Source organism: Bufo bufo, chromosome 1 (assembly GCF_905171765.1).
Source record: "Bufo bufo chromosome 1, aBufBuf1.1, whole genome shotgun sequence".
Taxonomy (NCBI): domain Eukaryota; kingdom Metazoa; phylum Chordata; class Amphibia; order Anura; family Bufonidae; genus Bufo; species Bufo bufo.
The window spans coordinates 682,153,239-682,179,275 of record NC_053389.1 but is presented as its reverse complement, the minus strand read 5'-3'; the positions used below and the strand labels follow the sequence as shown (position 1 = coordinate 682,179,275).

General features: G+C 44.4%; 1 protein-coding gene across 1 annotated transcript in view; it reads left to right on the top strand.

The window, feature by feature from the left end:
- Positions 1-11,605: 11,605 nt before the first annotated feature.
- CFAP161 (cilia and flagella associated protein 161) overlaps positions 11,606-26,037 on the top strand; it is a 31,204-nt gene continuing 16,772 nt past the window's right edge. The window contains exons 1-4 of the mRNA XM_040414141.1: positions 11,606-11,799; positions 18,301-18,390; positions 23,233-23,471; positions 25,760-25,841. Of these exons, the coding sequence (XP_040270075.1) occupies positions 11,731-11,799; positions 18,301-18,390; positions 23,233-23,471; positions 25,760-25,841 (480 nt within the window). The 5' untranslated portion in view covers positions 11,606-11,730. The remainder of the gene's footprint in view (positions 11,800-18,300; positions 18,391-23,232; positions 23,472-25,759; positions 25,842-26,037) is intronic.

The window sequence follows — 26,037 nt, the reverse complement described above, 5'->3', positions numbered from 1 at the left end:
TTTATTTTTTTTACGCTGTTCACCTGACAGGTTAAGTCATGTGATATTTTAATAGACCTGGTTGTAGCGAACATTGCGATACCTAATATGTCTACTTTTTTTTTTTTTTCACTTTTAACACAATAAAAGCATTTTTGAAACAAAAAAAATCATGTTTTAGTGTCTCCATATTCTGAGAGCCATAGTTTTATTTATTTTTTTCCAGATTGTGTTATGTAGGGGTTTTAATTTTTTGCGGGATGAGGCGACGGTTTGATTGGTACTATTTTGGGGGGCATACGCCTTTTTGATCGCTTGGTGTTGCACTTTTTGTGATGTAAGGTGACAAAAAAATTGATGTTTTAGCACAGTTTTTATTTTATTTTTTCTACGGCGTTCAGGTTAGGGGGTGGATCATGTTATATTTTTATACAGCCAGTCATTACGGACATGGCAATACCCAATATGTCTGGGTTTTTTTTCCACTATTTTATTTTTTACTTTTTTTTTGTCCCACTATGGGACTTCAACTTCTGGGGTCTGATCCCCTCTGCAATGCATTACAATACAACCTGTATTGTAATGTATTGGCTGTCAGCTTTTATACTGACAGCCTGCCTGTGAGACCCAGCCTAAGGGCTGGATCTCACAGGCTTCCGTAGGAGGCAAGCCCCGATGCCTATGGAAGGGACCCGATGGAGATGCGGAAGGCACCCGTACCCTCCGCAAACCCTCTGCATGCAGCGGTCAGCTTTGACAGCGGCATACAAGGGGTTAATACGCCGGCATCGGTGTCTTCACCGATGCTGGCGTATGCAGCAGGGACTGCCGGGTCGGTGCCACTGAGCAGCCTGCCGTACATATAAGTCACTGGTCCTTAAGTCACGTCCAGCTGTGACGTACATGTACGGCAAAGGTCCTTAAGGGGTTAAGCTCTGCCCCTGTAACACAGCTAAGCTTTGCCGTATAGCACTGCTAGTGTGGTGACCCCTTATGTGCCCTCTAATGTGCCTCCGACACAATATGATGTGCCACCATAAATTATGATGACTCCAATGTGCCCTTCACACAGTATAGTGCCCCCTACATGTGCCCCTTCTACAGTGTAATTGCGGTATGCCAGACCTTGCAGGGGAATTATGTGTGAGGTCACGGTGTGAGCAATAGGTGGGCCGAGGTAAATACAGTTCTGGTTACTCACGATTATGTCGTCCCTGGGCAGGCTCGCATAAGTGATGAGGAGAACGGCACAAGGATTCTCTGGGGCACATTCTGGTGTAAGGGACACTGGCCAGATGTTGGTTTGATGTGCCCTTGGTGGTCTGTATTAATGTGCCAGTGGCAAGGTCCATTGTAGTCATGACGCCAGTACCTTTTATATGGAGGTACAACCATTTACTGTTGTATTACTAGAGGAACTTGAGTCTGAGGCAAGCAGGATGGAACTCAAAGTGGCACTTTACTGTTGACTTTTGATAGCAATACATCCAATGGCATTAAAACAGTCTGTTGATACAATCCGGCATTAAGCACAATCTCCCATACATATGGGGAAAGGGAAATGCAAATCCTCAATGAAGTACAGGCTCTTGTAATACATAAGAAAGCTACTGCTCAGACTAGGCTTGTAATAATATCAAAGTCTTACACTGGTCAAAACTCCGGCCTGATCCTAATCCTTGTTTTAAGGTGCTTTACTGAATCCTGAAACTTCTATTCCAATGTTGTTCTGACAGTTGGCCTGACTGTCCTCAGGATTTGAACTGGAGATGTAGATGCTTCAATCTATCTCCTACACCTAGTACAAAGGTGCTTAATAAGTCCTCAGGTAATGACTATCTTGCTAATCCTTTGTCTTGCATAAACGTGATAATTCCTTAAATACTCGGCTGCATACAGTTTAGACATTGGTCACCCTGGAAGAGCGATCTATAGTAGTGGATTGCTCACCTCTAGGTAGAATACTTGTAGGCCTTAACCCTGGGCTTTGGAGCCGACAGGGACAGAGTAGAGAGGCTAGGAAGGGGCCTCCCTCCAGATATTCAGCTACATGGCTGTTGCTTTCTTGTAGGCTCATGCGAGAACTGCATTGAACTGAACTCTCACTTGGATTGACCTGAGCTCATCTGCACTGGTTTGGATTGACCTCAACCAGCCAACAACACTCTGCCTAACTTAGGTCTGAGCTAAGCTATATATACACACTGACACTGCTCCATCTTGTGGAGAAACAAGTGTAGTGCACCCTGACTAGGCCTGTTTAAAGGATATTTGCATATGGAATCACATTGTGACATGGAAAATATGACAGGAGATAAAATACAAAATACAGGCATATTACATGACATTAATACATGATAAAAACACGTTTGCGGGGTCCACGGTCACTTGAGTCGGAGACTGCATAATGCCCCTTGCATGTGCCCATCACACAGTATATTGCCCCCTGCCGTCCCAAGATAACACAATTCATAGTGCCCTGAGTGTACTACCTGTCAGAGGGCAATGTAGATATGTGTTGTACCCTTTAGGACAGGAGTAGGGAACGTTTTTGCTGCCGATGGCCATTTGGATATTTGTAACAACGTTCGCAGGCCATACAAAATTCTCAACTTAAAAACTTAACTGCTATATTTGGTCAAACATATCACAGAAAAAAAAAAATAAAACATCCTGCACCATATGATAATGAATGTTGCGTATGTACATGGCTACATTTATACAGTCACAGAAAATAGTGCACTATAATAATAGCTGCAAGTGTAACATCTGGACTAAGCCCTCACTCTATTGATAAAATCTGAGACACTTGGTCAATACATTTTGATCAAAACACATCTAAGCCCACCTACCAAGCGACAAGGTGGTCTCAGTTCAGGCGGGTCCTACGCTAAACCTCCCTATGCCGTTATGCATTTATGTTCAGGAGCGCAGACCCCGCACATATAGTGTGTTGCATAGGCAGGTCTCGGAAGAAGACCAGGGAAAGTGAGTACAGCCACAGAGGTTCCCCAGCTCTGCTTTAGGAAATAGCAGCTGGATGTGGTAGGAGCGCATCCACCAGCTTGAGCTTCCTTTAAATGGAAGTATCACCTGTTCATGGAGGAGACAACACAGTATAATGGAGCTGGAAGTACCACCCTTCTATAGAGGGCAAAGGACTCGGCTATATATAGTTTACTATATAGGAAATTGAATGTTTATAGCTGGATGTGACATTACTTCCAGCACCATCATCCTGACCTGCTTTTGATGGGAGTACCACATGTCCTTAGAAGACTATTTCAGCTGGAAGTATTAGCCTTCTATGCATGGCAACAGCAGTGGACTGGGAACCTCAAGTGGCCTTTGAAAAAAACTAACAGTGGCCCTTCAGTGGCTGGGTTTGGGGTAGCCCTAACGCTATGCTGGGTCCCCCAGACACCGAGTTGTAATCACGTGTTTCTGCTTCAATACAAGCCTATGGTAAAGACTAAGCAGTTTTTCCAGACATAAACAAGTCTTCAATAAGGTATAATATAGTGAGCACTCAATATCTGTTGCTATACATCAGGTCCGATTTGTATAAATTATTTATTATTTAAGTCACAATACAGCATACATAACATGAAATTAGATTAAAATTGAACAGTATAATATGTAAAATAACTCAGTCTAATGTAAAATATCACAATTTGTTATTAGATGATTCCAGATATATATCAATAAAAAAATTAAAAATTAAAACTTTTTATAAAAATATAGAAAATCCTTATTCATATCCTTATAAGCGCTACACCTGTGTTTGCAGCGCTACAAAGTCTCAATCATATGTTTGTGCTAGGGGGAAAAAAGTTCACAATTTCATGCGGTATCTCCGTGAGTATAAAGTTCAGTATTACTCACTATTTGGGGTCCAGCTTGTGCGTGTCAGCCCGTGGTGGCGTCCCACCACAGGTCAGTACACTCACCCGGCTTCTTTATAGCGCTATAAGATAGCTTCCAATAGCTCCACTCCGCAGTGTCGTTATGGTGAATGAAAAACCTGCTCACAACTGACTTCTATGCGCCCCACGTGTAGCTGGCGTCCTGTATTTTACCGGCACTCCACGAGATCAGGGCGTCAGGGAATCCTCACTTGTAGATCAGTTCGAGGCTCCTATGGTGAGTCAGGGATGATATCAGTTACCGTCTATGCGGTTATGTCCATAACTCTGCGTGCTGATCAGCTGATGATTCCGGTATGGTGAGGTGTCTTTCACTTGATCAAGTAAAAGACACCTCACCATAGGAGCCTCGAACTGATCTACAAGTGAGGATTCCCTGACGCCCTGATCTCGTGGAGTGCCGGTAAAATACAGGACGCCAGCTACACGTGGGGCGCATAGAAGTCAGTTGTGAGCAGTTTCACATTCACCATAACGACACTGCGGAGTGGAGCTATTGGAAGCTATCTTATAGCGCTATAAAGAAGCCGGGTGAGTGTACTGACCTGTGGTGGGACGCCACCACGGGCTGACACGCACAAGCTGGACCCCAAATAGTGAGTAATACTGAACTTTATACTCACAGAGATACCGCATGAAATTGTGAACATTTTCCCCCTAGCACAAACATATGATTGAGACTTTGTAGCGCTGCAAACACAGGTGTAGCGCATATAAGGATATGAATAAGGATTTTCTATATTTTTATAAAAAGTTTTAATTTTTTATTTTTTCATTGATATATATCTGGACTCATCTAATAACAAATTGTGATATTTTACATTAGACTGAGTTATTTTACATATTATACTGTTCAATTTTATCGGACCTGATGTATAGCAACAGATATTGAGTGCTCACTATATTATACCTTATTTTCCAAACCCCTTACTGTGGTCAGGGTGAACCACACCTTAGTTTGAGCACCTACCTTAGCTGTCTGAAGGGTAAGCCACTATAAACCTACACTATATATAAACAAGTCTTCAGACATAAACAACAGAGCTACACGGGACAGTCAAAAGGTCAGTGTGTCTGTCTGTTCCTTCCAAAACCTTGCATAGTCCCTTATAGTTACTGTGGAAGATTTCTAACTTCTCAGTGCTTAAATAAAAAGCCCCAAAGTCTCTTAGTATTAGCTGGCTGTGTATTAACCAAATATCACAAAGCAGGTTGTTATATACACCCACACCCCAAACATTGGCCCACCTGGAAGTTTCCAAATAGGGTCTATAGCCAGTACCACTTGGAACCGAACCAGAGTTCGGGAAATGTTTTTTTACAATCTAAATCAATTTCTGAAGTAATAACTTCGGCTCATCGGAGCCAATACATTCTATAACTGTACGGAGCGCTCGCTCCGTACAGTATTGAAATGAAGTTTTATGCGAATCGACTTTGGATGTTTTATCTGAAGTCGATTCAATCATCCCTAGCTAGTAATATGAACAAATACTATAAAAATTCTTGCCTGATGAAGACTATAAAAAAGCAGTGAACCTGTCACCATGAAGATACAGTGTAATCTACAGGCAGCATGTTATAGAGCAGGAGGAGCTGAGCAGATTTTTATGAGAAAAGATTCAGTAAAACTTCAAAATTATTAATTTAAAGGAGTGTTCTGGTAATTTGAAGTTATTAGATAGGTGGGGAGCGCTGTACTTTGCTATTTCAGGCAGTCCCATATAAATTAATGGAGTGGCAGTGAGCATGGGGGGTGGGGCACAGGTCCCCTGCTCTTTTGATCATGGGGGTCCCAGTGGTACGGCACCCACTGATCTAATAGGATATGGGATAATTGTAGACAGTGGATAACTTCATATGACCAGAATACCTCTTTAAGCCTCTGCTCTTCCTATACATAAGAGTCATGTGGGCTGTGCCACCCGGTGATTGACAGCTAAGTCTCTCTGCTTAGTAATGCTGTTAGTCACTTAACAGTACCATCCACACGACTCCTAATCCTACAATGAGAAGAGAATTAAATGTATAAATTGCAAGTTTTAGTTAAAGAGGTTGTTTGGGTTAAGAGCTTAACCCGGACATATCCCCATTTTCACCCAGGCAGCCCCCCTGGTATGAGCATCGGAGCATTTTGCATGCTCCAATGCTCTCCTTTGCCCTGCGCTGAATCGTGCAGGGCAAAGGCTTTTTATGGAGATCCAGTTTCATACTGGGCTCTCCATAAGGTAAGCTAGGCAGAGGCTTCGGCATAGCAGTGAGCCTGGTGATGTCACCGGCACTAGTGGGTGGGCTTTAGCGCTGCCCTAGCCTGTAAAACAGCTAGGGCAGCGCTAAAGCCCGCCCATCAGTGCCAGTGACGTTACCAGCAACGATGCTAGGCGGAAGCCTCCACCTAGCGGTGGTAAAGATATAAATAGACAAGCTCTTGCCTTGTGCAATCCAGTGCAGGGCAAGGGAAAGCATCGGAGCCCACCTGCCCACTGGCTATAATGGGTCCGGTGAAGACTTGCCCGCTACCCGCTAGCAGTTTTTGTCCGGCCAATTCCTCCCATTCTGTTCCGGAACAGCCTGCCGGAGAGCTGTACCACATTATGCAAGTAGCCTTACACTGCATTTTCTAAGTGACAGATTCTCCTTGAATTTTTAAGGGTTTTTTGGGACTTTAAAGACAATGAACACCTTCAGGGGCATTTTTTTAAATTATTGCATTCTACTCATTTTGGGCTACAAATCATTTTTTCAATTGGTCTTTATTAAAAATGTTCATCCCTTTCCTCTGTACAGATGTCAGTCTCTGTGTATTTTCAAACTAGCAGGCTTTCTGTTCCCAATGAGTCTTCTTACACAAAACCCCTGACAGCTCATGTGTGTAGCCCTTATCTCTGAATTCCTAACAGCTCATAAACACTCTTTTAAGCCATAGTCGTATCAGTTTGATAAGAATTTAGCGATAATGAGTGTTCATGAACTGTCAGGAGTTCTGAGTTAAAGAGAACCTGTCACCGGGATTTTGTGTATAGAGCTGAGGACATGGGTTTCTAGATGGCCGCTAGCACATCCGAAATACCCAGTCCCCATAGCTCTATGTGCTTTTATTGTGTAAAAAAAAAAACTATTTTATATACACTCACCTAAAGAATTATTAGGAACACCATACTAATACGGTGTTGGACCCCCTTTTGCCTTCAGAACTGCCTTAATTCTACGTGGCATTGATTCAACAAGGTGCTGATAGCATTTTTTAGAAATGTTGGCCCATATTGATAGGATAGCATCTTGCAGTTGATGGAGATTTGAGGGATGCACATCCAGGGCATGAAGCTCCCGTTCCACCACATCCCAAAGATGCTCTATTGGGTTGAGATCTGGTGACTGTGGGGGCCATTTTAGTACAGTGAACTCATTGTCCTGTTCAAGAAACCAATTTGAAATGATTTGAGCTTTGTGACATGGTGCATTATCCTGCTGGAAGTAGCCATCAGAGGATGGATACATGTTCTCATTCTGTTTACGCCAAATTCGGACTCTACCATTTGAATGTCTCAACAGAAATCGAGACTCATCAGACCAGGCAACATTTTTCCAGTCTTCAACAGTCCAATTTTGGTGAGCTCGTGCAAATTGTAGCCTCTTTTTCCTATTTGTAGTGGAGATGAGTGGTACCCGGTGGGGTCTTCTGCTGTTGTAGCCCATCCGCCTCAAGGTTGTGCGTGTTGTGGCTTCACAAATGCTTTGCTGCATACCTCGGTTGTAACGAGTGGTTATTTCAGTCAACGTTGCTCTTCTATCAGCTTGAATCAGTCGGCCCATTCTCCTCTGACCTCTAGCATCCACAAGGCATTTTTGCCCACAGGACTGCCGCATACTGGATGTTTTTCCCTTTTCACACCATTCTTTGTAAACCCTAGAAATGGTTGTTGCTTAAAATCCCAGTAACTGAGCAGATTGTGAAATACTCAGACCGGCCCGTCTGGCACCAACAACCATGCCACACTCAAAATTGCTTAAATCCCCTTTCTTTCCCATTCTGACATTCAGTTTGGAGTTCAGGAGATTGTCTTGGCCAGGAGCACACCCCTAAATGCATTGAAGCAACTGCCATGTGATTGGTTGACTAGATAATTGCATTAATGAGAAATAGAACAGGTGTTCCTAATAATTCTTTAGGTAAGTGTATATGTAAATTAACCTTAGATGAGTCCTGTCCCTGACTCATCTCAAGGACAGGAATCATCTCAGGTTAATTTGCATATGTATCAAATAGTTTTTTTTAGACAATATAAGCACACAGAGCTATGGGGACTGGATATCGTGGATGTGCTAGCGGCCATCTAGCAACCCATGGCCTCAGCTCTATACCCAAAACCCTGGTGACAGGTTCCCTTTAAGGACTACACATGAGCAGTCTGCAAATCGACTGAAATGTAACCCTGGAGCACGATTTTTTTTTTTTTTTAAAACCAATTGAAAAATTCTGGGGTCTGTATAAATTTGTGGGTCTGTATTAATTTTATGGTCTCGTCTGGGAGCCTGTATTAATTTTGGATTCTCGTCTGGGGTCTGCATTAAGAAGAGGTTGTCCAGCCATTTGAAATTTATTTAGAATGCCACAAAAAAAGCGTTAATGCATCTCTCATCTCACTGTTCTCACCACTATGGGAGTGTCATTCCCTACAGTAGGCGGCTGAGGTGAGTTGAAATGCACACATCCTATCAACTGGAAATGTGCGGCCCATATGTCCAGCTGAGTTTGAGATCAACTAGCTGGATCCCACCACTACCTTGGGGGAGCGTGGCTGGAGTCTTCTATGAGCTCCTCCATAGTTTTAGGGAGGAGTAGCACCACTTCTTTAAGGTGGGTGCACTCCTTCACTATCTTACATCTTCACCTATAGAAACATCATTAACAGCGTGGGCTGCTTTTTGAAAAAGAAAAATGCCATGGACCCCAAAATGTGACCTGATGAAGAAGTTGTTACCCTGAAGCAGGTATTCTTGAGACATGTCCCTAATAAAGTTTAATCTTCACTCCTCTCCATCTGAATTAAAGGGAAGTGATGTACATATCTTGGCTTTTATCTGGTGGAAGTTTCTTCTGCATTTGTATCTTCCTGTAAGGCTATGAGAGGTTATGACAATTATAATAACCTGCGGCTATACCGCATGCAGTCTCGGTATTATTCTCCTGATGGGATTCCACTGTATTTGGAATCCCCCACAACGCTGCAGGTTATTATTTTACCATTCTTTTTGTTGTGGATTGCTTAAAGGGAATGTGCAGTGTCAGGATACATAATGAATAACAGATTGGTAGGGGTCCGACTCCCAACACAACACCCCCTTGTTTGAAGGGATCGCGAGCGCTAAATCTGCTTCAATGTTTAACTGGACACCATCTCCCTTGTAGCTGCGGTGCAGTGTCATTTTTTTTTCTAGACTGTGCAGTTAAACACTGAAGTGGCTGCCACCCCATCAATCAGGTGATCGTCAGTGTTGCTGGGAGTTGCATCCCTGCCTATCTGATATTGATGACCTGTCTGATATTGATGACACTGCACAATCCTTTTAACCGCCTTAAGGGCTCATGCACACGAATGTTAGGGATGTAATAGCGGTCTGCAATGCATGGGCACCGGCCGTGTGCACTCTGTGCTGTGGATGCGGATCCACTGGCTCAATTGGGTCTGCGATCTGCAGGATACGGCCAAAGATAGGACATGTCCTTTCCTTTGTGGTGCGGAGGCACGGACCCGAAATCCCACAGAAGCGATTCGCAGTGTTTCCGTGGACTACTGATCCTTGCCTCTGCTCCGCAAAAGACAGAACATGACCTGTCTTTTGCCATATCTTGCAAATCACTGATCCATTCAAGTCAATGGGTCCGGATCCGCCGCACGGACTGCACGCAGCCATTGCCCGTATATTGTGGACCTGCTGTTTGTGGTCCGCAAGACGGATACAGAGCCCTTATGTTTGTGTCCATGAGCCGTAAAGGGGTTGTGAAAGAATCAGGGGAGGAGGGTTTGGCAAACTTGCCCTCTTGGCTTGACCTGTAAAGGAAAGATTTCTTACCTGCTTCCCGGCGCTGGATGCCCACCCCTCCTTCAGGCGTGCGATGCTCCACTGGGTTCCCTCGATGTCAACATCTGCCACTCACTGGCCATGGCCATGACAAATGGTCACATGATGCAAGGGGAGGCAGTCACTGCTGCACCCAGTAATTGGCTAGGGTGATGTCAAACCAGATCGAGGGAGCCCAGCAGAGCATCGCAGGTCTGGAGGAGAAGCGGGAGCCAGCATCGGGAAGTAGGTAAGTAAACTTACCTCTACAGGTCCGGCCAAGTGGGTGAGTTTGCCAAACCCCCCTCCCCCTATTCTTTCACAACCCCTTTCACTAACTTACTAATATTTTTTTGTATAAGCCAAGTGCTGCTGAAACCAGAGAACCAACACAATGCAAAAATATTCTCCATGCTGAATATCACGACTTACACCACCAACAATCAAGTCGTAGGGGAATCCTTTACAAAGGTGGTACATTTTTGCACAAAACAGTATTTTATGTTTCTCTCTGCTGTCATCACACATTTACACCAGGCAGTAGCGTAACTAGAAATGACTGGGCCCCACAGCAAATTTTTGATGGCCGTCCCCCCCCAAGAAACTTCGTCGCAACCACCTCTTCCTGTGCAACCCCCACTCTTGTGGTTAGTCAAGATAACTCTCTCAGACCAAGCCCAGTAGCTTCTCCATCCGTTTACTACAGTGTCACTGTAAGGCCTCATGCACACGACCGTTCCACTTTTTGCGGTCCGCAGGTCTGCAAAAAACGGAAGCCGCCCGTGTGCCTTCCGCAATTTGCGGAACGGAACGGGCGGCCTATTGTAGAAATGCCAATTCTTGTCCGCCAAATGGACAAGAATAGGACATGTTCTATTTTTTTTGTGGGGCCACAGAACGGAGCAACGGATGCGGACAGCACACGGAATGCTGTCCGCATCTTTTGCGGCCCCATTGAAGTGAATGGGTCCACACCAAAAACTGTGGCTCGGATGCGGACCCAAACAACGGCCGTGTGCATGAGGCCTATATATTGTCATTGTATAATACTGTTGAGGGGGCCTTGACATTAAAATCTTTAAGTCCTCCTCCTGGGTGGGCCCCTTCTGAGTTTGGGCCCCAAAGCAGCCGCTTCCCCTATAGCTACGCCCCTGACACCAGGAATCTACACCAGCTCCTAACTACAGCAGATTGCAGTTTCTGGTGCACTGGACTTTTTACTAGGACTGGTATGTGAAATGCCAGTCTTTAGGAAATGAGCCTCATAGTCATTCATAAGGCATCCATTGCTGCCCCATTCTTCTGTAGACACCAGCTGATAGTGTTTCTTGGTTAGCTCCACTGACGTGGGTACTTGTCAACAGTTTTGGGAGCATTTTAATAATATTTGATAATGGAAACTGTGTAAAAACCTGCACGACATCCCTGCCACCACAAGTGGTAACTAACATTTAGATATAAATATTAGCTGTGAGGGATTTTTACGCAAAACCTATGCGATATCGATCGCGACAGCTAGATGTTACCGTTTAGCTTTCAGGTAACACACGCAATACTAGCTATTGCCGCTAGATGGCACCAAACGCTGTATTATAGCTCATAGAATGCTTGCCACTACCAACATGGCGTCGGGCTCCGTAACGTCGGCACGTTTTTGCATGAGGCAACGTCATCCTCACGGTTCCCATAGCAACGGTAAACAGGCTGGCGTTCCCATAGCAGCTGGAGTACACTGAAGTCTGGAATCAGAACTGCCGTCAGCATGAGCGTCCGGACCTTCAGCCCCTCTGTGCGGATCGGGAACTGGAATGAGGATGTGTCCCTAGACGAGGTAACAGACCATCGCCTGTCTGTGCTGGGGAGACACTAGTCACCTGGCAGGCTGCTATAACACATGCAGTGATAGCCTGCCTCAGAAATGGCGCCACCATAAGTAATAGATGGCTGTATACACCAGTAGCTATTGAAGGGGATCTTGCAAAAAAATGTCTACTGCACAGTATATGGGAGTCAGTGGCAGACATCTGCTCATGTACAGGCATCTGTCCTATGCTCCATCTATTAGGGTGCGGACACACCTAATGGGTCCTCTTCTGATTCTCCACAGTATGGCCTCATGCACACGACCGTATGTATTTTGCAGTCTGCAAAAAACGGATCCACAAAAAATACAGATGACGTCCGTGTGCATTCCGTATTTTGCGGAACAGAACAGCTGGCCCCTAATAGAACAGTCCTATCCTTGTCCGTAATGCGGACAATAATAGGACATGTTCTATTTTTTTGCAGAACAGACATACGGAAACTGAATGTACACGGAGTAATTTCATTTTTTTGTGGCCCCATTAAAAAGAATGGTTCTGGATACGGGCAAAAAAAATTATCAACGGACACGCAAGCAAAATACGTTCGTGTGCATGAGCCCTATCTGTCAGTATTGTGCAATGAAAAAATCCAGATGTTCTGTTTGGTACAGAAATACTGCATTGCAAAGGGTGAAATCCAGACGCAATGGACGTTTAAAATCTGCGCTGCGTGTCATGTGCGGATATCGCTGCAGCTACTTCACTGCTGCTGGAAATGCTGCACATTTTCCGCAGACAATTCTGGCGCAGAACATCTGCCTCATGTTTGGCCGTAGACTTTGGTCACATCTTCAGCTGCACCCACAAAAAGAAAACAACCAAGTGTAAGGCCAGGGCTCCACGGTGACATATTGTGTGCCATGTGCTGCGATCTTACACAGGATGCGGGCAGACATGTGTGCTTCTCACAGCCCTGTAGAAAATCGGAAGTATATGGCGATAATGTGGGGCTTTATAGGCTGAGATGAGGGATGTATTATAACACTATACAACTTGGGGGTTGTGCAGCGCTGTAATGTGCTGCATCAGCCCTGACACTGATCTTGGGACTATAGTTGCAGGGGTGGTTGCGCCGCTGTAGCCCCCGTTACATTCTCCCGCGCTGTATGCTAAGTAACAGCATCGGAACACCAGGGAGGAGACATCAGCTTCTCTCGCTAGGCGTACCTTCTCCCTGGCTGTGACGTTCTGCGCTGCGATTGGACAGCGCTACAGCTAGGGAGAAGGAACGCCTAGCGAGAGAAGCTGATGTCTCCTCCCTGGTGTTCCGATGCTGTTACTTAGCATACATCGCGGGAGAATGTAACGGGGGCCACAGCGGCGCAACGGAGTGGCGCCCAGAAATAATAATAAGTGCAGGGAGATCACCTATGTATGCCCTACATGTCCTGCCACTTAGTTAATAAAGTATGGACCCATGAAAGGTCCTCAAATGGCGATCGGCTGCCTTGGGCCCCCCCAGGAGCAACTGGGCCTGGGGCAGCTGCCCCTTTTGCCCCGTGTTATAGACGGTCCTGCTAAGGAGCCAGGGCTGCGTGAAAATCGCAGAATTATAGAACATGCTGCGATTTTCACTCAACTCAGAAGTGTTGCGTGAAAAACAATGCTCATGTGCACACACCGATTGCTATGCGTTCACATCACGTATTGCACCCGCGCAAAAAACTCGCTCATGTGAAAGGGGTCTTATTCTCAGCACATGTTATGCTTGTTGTGCATCCATTTTACTCAGTTCCATCTGAGATCCGTTATTTTTGATGGGAGAAAAGGACTTTTCCCCCGTCAAAAATAAGAGATCACAGATATAACTGACTAAGGCCTCATGCACACGAACATATTTTCTTTCCGTGTCCGTTCCTTTTTTTGCGGACCGTATACGGAACCATTCATTTCAATGGGTCCGCAAAAAAAACCAAAGTTACTCCGTGTGCATTCTGTTTCCGTATGTCCGTATTTCCATTCCGCAAAAAAAAGAACATGTCCTATTATTGTCCGCATTACAGGCAAGGACAGGACTGTTCTATTAGGGGCCAGCTGTTCCGTTCCGCAAAATACATACAGTCGTGTGCATGAGGCATAAAATGGATGCAAAATAAGCATAACTGATGCTGAGAATAAAGGATCCATTATTCCTGTTCTTCTGATGGATCAGAGAAACAGAAAACTAAACAGTGATGTGAACCCAGCCTCATCCCCACTCTCAGTTTAGCAGTGCAGCCTGAGCCTGGTATTTCTAAAACTGGGTAGAGCCACCTTCAACTGAACCAGGTGCACATGCAGTATCTTTGCACCTTTAGGCTGAGTTCACACGGGCGAGATTTCCGCGCGGGTGCAATGCGGGAGGTGAATGATTTGCACCCGCACATCTGGACCCATTCATTTCTATGGGGCTGTGCACATGAGCAGTGATTTTCACGCGTCACTTATGCATTGCGTGAAAATCGCAGCATGCTCTATATTGTGCGTTTATCACGCAACGCAGGCCTCATAGAAGTGAATGGGGCTGAGTGAAAATCGCAAGCATCCGCAATCAAGTGTGGATGCGGTGCGATTTTCACGCATGGTTGCTAGGTGACAGTCTATTCACTGTATTATTTTCCCTTATAACATGGTTATAAGGGGAAATAATAGCATTCTTTAATACAGAATGCTTAGTAGGTGGTCAATTGAGGTTTAAAAAATAAAAAATAATTAACTCACTTTCTCCTCTTGATCGCGTAGCTGCCGGTCTCTTCTTACTTCTTTAATCATGAGCTGCCGGCTAAAGGACCTGTGGTGACGTCACTGAGCTCATCACATGGTCCAATCACATGAAGTGATTAAAGAAGTAAGAAGTAAGAAGAGACCGGCAGCTACGCCATCAAGAGGAGAAGGTGAGTTAATTATTTTTTATTTTTTAATCCTCAATTGACCACCTACTAAGCATTCTGTATTAAAGAATGCTATTATTTCCCCTTATAACCATGTTCTAAGGGAAAATAATAACATCTACACAACACTGAACCCAAACCTCAACTTCTGTGAAGAAGTTCGGGTCTGGGTACCACAGTCAGTTTTTTATCATGCGCGTGCAAAATGCATTGCACCCGCGCGATAAAAACTGAACAACGGAACGCAATCACAGTCAAAACTGACTGCAATTGGGTATCTACTCGCACGGGTTTGCCGCAATGCATCCGGACCTTATCCGGACACGCTCGTGTGAACTCAGCCTTAGTCATTTTTTTTCTTCTAACTACTTTTGGCCAGCAGGGGGCACCATGATCTCTGAGGTCTCAAGCATTTGCTAGGTTTGCATGGTGGTAAATTCCGCCACTGTCTCCATATGAACGTGAACATGTATCCCATGAAAATAGATGAGCGCAGGGAACACGTTTTGTCAGGGGCATAGCAAGGGTCTCAAAAGATCCAGGGCCCGAGCCCCAATGAATATCGCCCAGTTCTCTAAGTCTTCCCCCACACACCGCATTTTCCTCATTTTCCTGTACTTGCTATACAGGAGCACATACCTGTCACATCCAGGGCCTCCAGGTGGCGTCTCCTCTGATGTAGATCTTCTCTGTCATCATCTTCTCCATTTGGTCCGTACAACTTCTTTCAGCCGCCTCGTCTCTGCAGAGTGTGACACACAGACATCTTAGCTTTCTTACATTTCTATCATCATCCCCGAACCTTGAGTCCCCACAGTGTTATCCTGCGGCTCGCTGTGCTTCCCAATACCCCCAAATACTATCCTGAAGAAATATGAGTGCCCCCATAGTAATAGTGCTCCTCATAGTCCCACTAATAGTAATTCCCTTCTAGAATGCCCTCATCAGTAATACTGCCCCCTACAGTGATAATGCTCCCCAAGAGTTCCTCCATTAGCAGACGGGAATAGTTAAGGAACACTCCCCTATGTGTGAACTGTTTTTCGGAGAGTGCCCCTAATTGTCGGGGATCGAAACTCACCCGATCAGGTTGTGCATGCCAGGCACAATGCTGGGAAGAGTATGTGGAATAACTTGTGTGGTATCGAAGCAGCTCCCTTCTGCCGCGGGCATCCAAAATCGATTCCAATGATCAGTTAGGCCTAGTTCACACAATAGTTTTTTTTGCGAGTGTACGGGTCGTTTTTTCGTGTTCCGTAAGCATTCCATTCATTTCAATGGTTCCGAAAACAGAATGTGTTCCGTAAGCATTCCGTTTCCGTATTTCCGTTTTTCCGTTCCATTGAAAGATAGAACATGTCCTATTATTGCCCGCAAATCACGTTCCGTGGCTCCATTCAAGTCAATGGGTCCGCATAAAAAAACGGAACACATACGGAAATGCATCCGTATGTCTTCCGTATCCGTTCCGTTTTTGCTGAACCATCTATTGAAAATGTTATGCCTAGCCCAATTTTTTCTATGTAATTACTGTATACTGTATATGGCATACGGAAAAACGGAAAGGAAACGTAAACACAACGGATCCGTGAAAAAAACTGACCGCAAAAAACTATAAAAGCCATACGTTCGTGTGAGGGGGAAAAAAAGTTGAGGGGGAAAAAATGGCAGTACTACCGGGACGCTAAGATTTAACCACACTTTATTTTAGTATAAAACTAGACATAAACAAAGTAATTGGGTCTTAGTTTAGCTACGCATTTCACCGACAGTCCGTTGGCTTCTTCAGTCTGACCATTAGCAGAAGAGCCCTCCAGTATTAATAATGCCCTCACAGAGCCCCCAGTAGAAATAAGGCCCCCCTATTCTTCCCCCAGTAATAATAAAAGTCTCTACAGACCCCTCAGTAGTAATAAGGCCATCCATACTGCTCTTAGTAGAAATAAGGTGGATCTATAAGTCCCTCCTATAGAGCCCCATTAGTAATAGGAATGCCTAATGTCCCCTGGACTTATAATACCCCTACAGTGCCCCCAGTATTTATAATGTCCCCTGGATTTATAAGGCTACTTTCACACTAGTGTTTTTACTGGAACTGGCAGGGTTCAGCAAAAACGCTTCCGTTACTGATAATACAACCGTCTGCATCTGTTTGAACGGATCCGGTTGTATTATCTTTAACATATTTTTAACATTGCCAAAACGGATCCGTTTTGAACTTCATTGAAAGTCAATTGTGGACGGATCCGTTTTCTATTGTAACAGATTGTGGCAGAGAAAACGGATCCGTCCCCATTGACTTACATTGGGGGTCAAGATGGATCCATTTTGCTCCGCATCCCAGGACGGAAAGAAAACCGCAGCATGAGAACGGAACGGAATGCATTTTGGAGCATTCCGTTCACTTCAGTTCAGTTTTGTCCCCATTGACAATGAATGGGGACAAAACTGAAGCGTTTTTTTTTCCAGTATTGAGCCCCTTTGACGGAACTCATACCGGTAAACTTTAACGCTAGTGTAAAAGTACCCTAATACACCTACAGTGCCCCCAGTATTTATAATACCCCCTGCAGTGCCCCCTGTAGTTATATTCCTCCCTCCGCCATAGAGTCCCATGTAAATAACATCACACCATCTCTCCAGCTTCCTCCAATATACAGTCCAAAGTAAATAACATCACCCCCTCCCCAGCCGCCTCCAACATGCAACCCCATGTAAACATCACCCCCTCAACATTCAGTCCCATGTAAATAACATCCTCCCCCCCTCAGCCACTTTCAACATACAGTCCCATATAAATAGCATCACTCCCTCCCTCAGACCCCTGTAACAGTCAGTCCTATGTACATAACATCACTCCCTCCCACAGCCACCATCAACATACAGTCCCATGTAAATAACATCACTGCCTCCCCCAGCCCCCTCTGACATACAGTCCCATGTAAATAACATCACTCCCTCCCACTGCTACCTCCAACATACAGTCCCATGTAAATAACATCATCCCCCTCCCACAGCCGCCTTTAACATACAGTCCCATTTAAATGCCGCCTCCAACACACAGTTCCATGTAAATAACATCCCTCCCTTCAGCCCTAACATACAGTCCCAGTTAAATAACCACAACTCCCAGCATTGCTCTGCCTCTCCCTTCACTTACCTCACCGCCACAGACATCGCCACAGCTTCTTCCCCCCAGGACCTGTTCACTGCCGTCCTCTCCTGCACTGGTCACATGATGGTGACATCACCGCAGGTCCTTCTCAACCACTGCCTGTTTTACTGGTCACATGACTTGTGATGTCATCACAGGTTCTTGAGATCTTCCAGTGCATTAGATTCAATTGTATTGCTGTCCTGAGGATGGCAATACAGTTGGATCTAGCTGGCAAGCAGGACATTCAGGGCCTGGGGCAAAACATCAGGGGCCCAGGCCCCGAATTTTTTAACCTAGCAACGCCCCTGCATTCCGTAGATTCAGTTTCTTAGATTGTGTACAAGCAGTAATTCAGGACATTGCCTTAAAAATGTATGTCATATTTATACTAGCCTGTACCTGACAAGTAATGACCTCTATTTACTGTGTTTTTTTTGTAGGATCTTTTGAAAGATTTCTTAGAAAAAAGAGAAAAAGGAGAACTCCTAATCCAAAAGTCAAGCAACCTTAAGAAGAATGTTTTGAAAAAGGTAAGAGATGAATAAACTGTACGTGTTTCTTTATTTTCTAGAAACTATTAGGCCTCATTTACACTAAGCTTGGTCAAATGGCAGATTAAATCCCATTGCTGCAGATTCTCACCTAAATGTATCCCCATTTAATGGGGTAATCAGCATATGGCCCTGTCAATAGTTTTTCTGCAATGAGGATTCTAGGGTATACAAAGTTTTTCACATTAAATGCTGCGGCCCTGCTTGTGGTTTAGCCACACTGAGCAGAGCTAACCCTCCAGACGTCTGTCCGCATACTGCGTTAGGAAGGGACACGTACCTTCTTGGCACTATTGCGGCTTTAAATGGAAGGGCTGACCGAACCTGCAGTACTGCCTTCCATTTCAAACAATGAAAGGGGGAGAACGTGCCGCCACCGGCGTAAGCTTAGCGCGGACACGTCATACTTCCAACAGCAAAATTCGACCGTATGGCTTTTAAATTAATGGAGGAAAAACTCTCTAAGCATGCCTAAAGATTATAATGGAGAGTTTTGCATTTCTTCCATGTTTTAGACCCATAATCTATATTTAGTTGTAACTATGGGATGCCATTTGTTCACAGCGAACATAACATATCTAATATATATATGCCTTATAGTGTCCAGTTTCAGTTTGTAACCGACATACTGCCACAGTGTGGTTGGATGACCACTTGTTGTGGCATTTACTGTATTTTCCTGATTATTAGAGCCACTTTTTGACAAGATTTTTTTTTGCTAAAAGGTGTCTGCCTGTTATAGTCCGCAGTGCCAGACCACCCTGACTGCTTCCTTAAAGGGGTTTTCTCCCCCCCCCCCCCCCCCACTTTCCTGTCTTCCTTTCTGCTCTGTTAGCCAGTTTCTGAGCGGGCCCCTTTCCTTGACTGATGGCAGAGGCAAGAAGAGCTGGGAACAACAAGTAAACCCGTCCTTGCCTGTACATGCTCGCTTCGGAGGTCCTGAGGCTCTTCCAAGCTTGGGCATTAGAGATAAGAGGTGGCCGGGGCCGGGAGGTAATGCTCATGTGCCAGCCTCTATGTGCGCTTGCTCCTCCCGTTCCTCGATTTACCAGAAAAGCCGGCAGTATCAATCCAAGTGTGCAAGCGCGGCCGCCGCTGCTGCATTAAAGCGGTAGCCATAACCCCTAGAGACAAGCAATGTCTAAAAGGCTGGAAAATAAAAGGTAGTGGGTGACAGAAGCATTATTGAAAATAGAAGTACCTTTAGTAAATGACTTAAAATACAATTATACATATAATAAATATTATTTGATGAGGTGAGACAACCCCTTCAGGCTGGTTTCACACAAGCGAGTGTCATGCTCCAGACTCGCAGCATGAGTATCAGACAGCTCCCTTCCTGAACTTCCAGCACTGCCGGGGTCGCATAGCATTAAATTGATTTATGATGCTATGTAACCCTTAGAGGTCTGGAATGTATTGGATAACACTGACAGAATGCTGTCAGTGTTATCCAATACATTCCCAAACTGTAATGATTACATGACATTACAAATTGTTATTCTGTGTCACAAATGTTTAAAAATGTTTTAGTCAAAATAGTGTTTGTCAGAGAAGTGTTTTTTATGTTATAGTGTTTTGTGTCACAGAATAGTGTTCTTTGGCTCAATAGTTCAAGTGTATTTTGTCTCAAAATGTTATTCTGTGCAATAAATTGTTAATTTTGTTTCTTCTGTGTCACAAAATAATATTTATTCCATACAAAGAAATACCCAGATCACCACTGTGCAGTAAATGTCTGCGGGATGTACGTTCAGTATTGAAGGAATTCTCAGCATCCAATAGCATAAAACAGTCTTCTTTATGGTATATCTAAAACACAAAAAATGCAATGTTGTGACCACTAGGGGCCTTTGTCAAGCATACCAAATACACGTGCAAATACAGTTTATATACATAATCACTCTTAATTGCTCCACCAACCCTTCCGGGTCCGTGCCTCCACTCCGCAAACAATAGGACATGTCCTATCTTTCACAGTATGTTGCAGATCGCAGACCCATTCAAGTTAATGGGTGTGAGGAATATGGATTATCATTTACTAGCACCCCTGATTTTCATTTGATTCACCTTTTGCATGTACACAGTCAGTGTACATGCAAAATATGTTCTCACCTTCCAGCCATCTGCTGTCAGATAGCAAGGGAGAAAACCCCCCAGGGGTCCAGGCGTCAAGGAGGCCCCAGGTGGATAAAGTCCCACCTCTTCCAGCTGACAGGCACCAGGAGGATGTAGCAGGAAAACTCCCGGCAGGAGGTCTCAGCCCTGGACCAGATCTATCACTTTCCCACAGACATGTTGGCACCGACATTTCATAAGGAATTATGAATCGTCCGTCCATCCCAGGCATAATTAGGTTATCTTTTTGCGATCCTGGGGCAAAGCCAAACATCTACGTGGTCCAGGCTTGATGCTAGGATGCCCAGGAGGGGAGATATACATAACTCCCCACAGAAACCACATAGCAGCACCATGTTTAGACTCTAGTTGTAGCCGGAATCCAGGCGGATCAATTGGGCCCAGAACCACTTCCCTGCGACATTCTGGTCTGGAGCTATGAGCCATAATTGGTTTTGTGCCTCATTTGATGCCATTACCAGAACAGGAGGAGGGGACCCCTCCAAGAGGCAGGGAGGGGAGGGGCTGGCTACAGTTTAAAAGGCTTGTGCCAGCAAGCGGGCATGTCTTTTTCTGAAAGGGGGTCACATTGTTTGGAGAGACCTGGAAACGGATGACATCACGGCCCCCCCCCCCCACGCAGCCAAGGGCTATTCCACCATCATAACCCAAAGGAACTTTCATCTACCCGGTAACTGACTTTTGCTCTGCTTAACCCTGTTGTACCTACATCACCTGTATCTGTAACCTCAGACCGCTGTATATATGCCCTGTGTATATTGTGTTATCTAGTGTGCCCTTAAGGCGATTAAATATATAATTTAATCTTGTGCTATCTTGTATCTCGATCACGAATCCCCAAGTCCGTGTTTCGGCCTAGTTATAAGCTACTGCGAGTTGGTTTCTCACCCTATATAATCCCCGGCTTATATCAAACGAGAAGCTTGTGGCAGATACCCGGGCTGAGGAGGCGCTGTTTCCCTGCGGCAGTGAAAAGGCTCTCTCAGCTTGTTGCCTCTCTGTACCCACGTGGACAAGAGGTGTCTGTGTAAACTCTACCAAGCTGACCTTACCTGCTCCTCTGGAGGGCGTAATGTCACGCTTTGGTAACCCGTGACCATACTGCGTCTCGTGAGCTCGACGTAGGTGACGTCAAGCGGGCACGAGGCGTGGTATTCGTCACAATGGGTCTTCACCGTAATGCGAAGTTCACGCGGCTGGTGCACAACATGGTCATGGCGGCACTATGGCCATGTGAATGAGCCCTAAGAATACCATATAGAAAATGGGAATCTATTACCACCATATATTTTTTCCAGTACTAAAAAGCCTTCCTGTATGTGAATAAAGCTCAGACTATGTTCATACTGTGAATAAGGCATGACATCAGATTCACGATCCTACAGCAGTGCCTATGACAACATTGCAGTGTGCGCCAGTGTGTACCTCGCATGCTCGGTAGTCCTGGCAACCAAACTAAGCGCCATCTTCATCTGCATACCGTACATGATCAAGAAGAATAATATTCAGTGTCACAAAATAACATTTTGGGTTATAGAATAGTGGTCAAGGAATGATGTTTTATGTCACAAAAGTGTTTTTATGCCCTTGATAGTGTTTTGTGTCACAGAGCAGTTTTCTTTGTCACAGTATTTCAACGGCCTATTTTCTGTTACAAAGTGTAATTCTGTGTAACATATTGGGGGTCATTTATTAAGACATGGCATTGTGAACAGCGGTCTTAATAACCCCTGCGCTGTCGGTGGATCGAAAGTTATGTAGAGGCGCCTGAGCATCCACCCCCAGTCTAAGTCTACACCAGCTCTCTTGCTTGCGTAGATATAGAACATTTTCTACGCCTAAAACAGGCGTAGAAAGTGATAAATGAGACGGTCCTGCAGGCCCACATCCTTTCCCGCCTATGTCATGCCCCCCCTTTTAGACCTGGCGTGAGCGGGGAAAAGTCGCAGATTGCCAGAAAACAGGCGTATATCTGATAGTAAATGACCCCCATTGTTTCAAATTGTAATTCTATGTCACAAAGTGTTTTCATTGTCAGAAGTGTGTTTTTTTTTAAAAATCTTTGGATCACAGAAAAGTGTTTTGTGTCATAGACTTTTTTACGGTATAGAGTAGTATTTTGTGTCACAAAATTGTATTTTATCACAGTATGTTTTTCTGTCTGTAATAAATTGTTATAGATTTTTTTTTTCTGCGTCACAAAATACTATTCAGTGCCACAAGTGCTTAGAAACTAGCTTTCTGTATGACATAATAGTTGTTTTTTATTACACAAAATAGTGTTTTTTGTAGTAAAAGTGTTTTGTGTCCAGAAATTTAGAAAAACTGAAATGATATTTTGTGTTACATGATTGTAGCTGCTGACCCTACAGCTGTTGGGTCTCCCTGCATCAACATCATCAGATGACTGACCTCAGCGGTAATGTGACACCCCACAACCATTATGATAAAATAACAAAAGATGCTATCCCCCACCACTTTCTTTGCTTTGGTCCTCCCTGCTGGTGTTTACATGGCTGCAGCAGTGAGGTCACGTAGCTTGTCCTCTATGCACTTCATATATATTTGGAGGTATAGATGGGGGGCTTGTACAGGCAGGAGCACCAATCATTGCAATGACAAGGGTTCTCTTCTGAGCGAATGGTTTCTTGAGTTTAAATTGAAGTAAAATCTCTTTCTCAGGCAGATCTTTCCATTTCTAAGGATGGCGTTCTTCATTTTGGAGATGTGGTCATGTTACTTAATCCAGAAAACAGTGAGCAGTCCTTGAGTAACCCATCTCCAGTATACGGTAATTACACCCTCTCGGTAAACCCAGAGGAAAGTGCACTCCATGTGAGGAGCCACCTGACCGCGCCATGTGGAGTGAGTGCCAGCTGCAACGTGAAACCCTGTGGCAGAAACGCCTTCATTATTACAAGGTATTATTATGATGTGCTCACAGATAACGGTCTTACTGATATTTTATGTGTACAAGAATGTATTTTCATGTTAGACACCGTAAAGTAGGGACTATAGCGTTTGATTGAGTCTGCAATCAGAACCAGCACCAACAACGGCACAGATTTCTCATTGAAACAAATGGGACTGTGGAATCCGTGTGGAATTTTGTGCAGAAAGCACACCAAAATCCAAGTGGAAAATCCGCTGTTTGTGCGTAGGCTAAGGGTTACTGCCACATATGGTAGATTTCCCACAGCACAGTCGCTGCAGACTTTACTGCGTGAAATCCGCTGTGGATAATTGCAGCATAAATTGACATGCTGCGAATAAAAAAAAAACGCTCCACAGGTCAATTTATGCGGTGAGTTGTATTTCTCAATTATCTCATCCACTTTCCTGGTACTGTAAAATAGATCTCCAGCATACTAGGGTACGACCACAGGGATACTCGGCAGTATACTTAGCAGTCTGGTAGTCAGAGGCGTAAGATCTGCAGTACATCCACTATATGTGAACATACCTTTATATAGATTGATACGGAGCAGGAGACATAGAGGACGGTACAGCTGTGGGTTTACCCTGTACAGTTCATTGTGACGGGATGATGCTCATTCCTGATCCTTGGATTCCTACTTAGGTGCTGTTTAAAAAAATTGGGGCTTTGGCCAAATTTCGAGTTATGGCATATTTGCACGTGCTGACTTAGCAGGCAATTATCAGGAAAGAACCGTTCCTTCCCGATAATTGCCTCCTCATCAGAGGAGGTGAGAGCTGCATTTACATGCGACAATCACCTCCAATGTGTGGCGATAAGCAGTTACTACTGCAGTCCCCATACAGATTCATTGTTTCTGGGCAGCAGATGACTGTTTGCACAGTCCAGAAGTGATGACTTAAGTGTTGGCATAAACAATGATTTCACCCGATCAGCAGGCATCGGGTGAACAGTGGCACATTTACATAGGCTGATTTCTTTCCCTATAATCTGCTCAATAATATTCCCCTTTATTCATCTCTAAAACTGGCTGTTTCTACCAACTGTTTGTTTTGTACCTCTTCAGTGTACAGAACAAGTTAAAGCGACGTATAGTCTTAACCCCTTCACAACTGGCCACTGGATATATACGTCCTATCAGTGTAGATAGCACGTATATAAACGTTGAGGCAGCTCTTTAACTGGGATTAAAGATCCTGCTCCTGCAATCTAGCAGGAGCAGGTCGGGTCCCGGCTGTCAGACACAGCGGGGACCCTGAGGAGAAGACAGGAGCAGTTTAGCACCGATTCTGCCTTCTCCTGTTCCGGCAGGAGATTGGTACCTGTTCACAGGGGAGAGAGCAGGTAGCGGCAGAGCTGCTTCCTCTATTAGTCCTGGCGGTCACGCGGACCCTGATCAGCTCTGCCTGTGTGTAATGCCCCCACAAGGGGCTCCTGTGGATGCCCCAGTTACAGTGGAAACTGTGGGGAAAAAAAAGTTAAAATGAAAAGTCAATGTCATCCAGAGGTCTTTTAATGACCTCCTGGGGGACATATTATGTGCCAAAAATAAATTAAAATATAATAAAAAAAGAAAAACTGCTGTCGCTAACAGAAACCGTCACCATAGTCACCCCGTTCACTCAAACCTATACATGTTATATATGAAAACGATCGTAACAAAATAGGGAACCCATTGTAATAATTAATTTTTGTGTCAGTTTTAATATCTAATAATAAAAAGCTATATAAAAATCCTTTTTAATAAGAATTAGCGGTTTGCCCCCAAATTAAACCTAACAAAAGGAAATAAAAAAATCTCTAAAAAAAAATGTTAATAAAAGTCCTAAGTGTCAAGTAAAATACATTGTAAAATTATTTTGGTAGTCAAACAAATAAAAAAACGTTAGGGTCACTAAACCACCACGTGCACAAAATCACAAAAAGTTGCCTGGACATTCAGGCCTTTTTTAGTCCCTGTCATGAAAGGGTTAAAGGGGTTCTCCGGTAATGATTTATAATAGCCATCAACAACCTGTCCTAGAATGTGATCAGGACCTGGACAACTCTGCAAGTGGAGACAACCAGTCCTGCTCACATTGTAGGACAGGTTGCTGGTAGCCATTTTAAATCATCCCTGGAGAACCCCTTTAATGCTGACAGTAAAATATCTTTTATCATCAATATGACACTCTGATTCCTGATTTGTAATAGTAGACACCTTATAAAGCACACAGTTTCATGTGCCAAGAGTCATGGCAATAATCATTTCATATTTGTATTGTATCACAGTGTAGATGCTAGTGAACCTGGAGAACCTTTGTGCTATGGACAGAATTTTGCATTGAAGACAGCAGAAGATTTCATGGGACATGTAAGTGATTGCACTGATCATCATATGTCTTCCAGATTAATATTCATATAATAATATAATAACATATATTGTATAACATTTGCACCCAATGCAATCACACGACTGTATCTGTTTTGCGGTCCACAAATCACATATCTGCATCCCGCGCTTTTCATGGGCCCCCTTTGAAAAAATGCCTGTTTTTGTCCTCAAAACG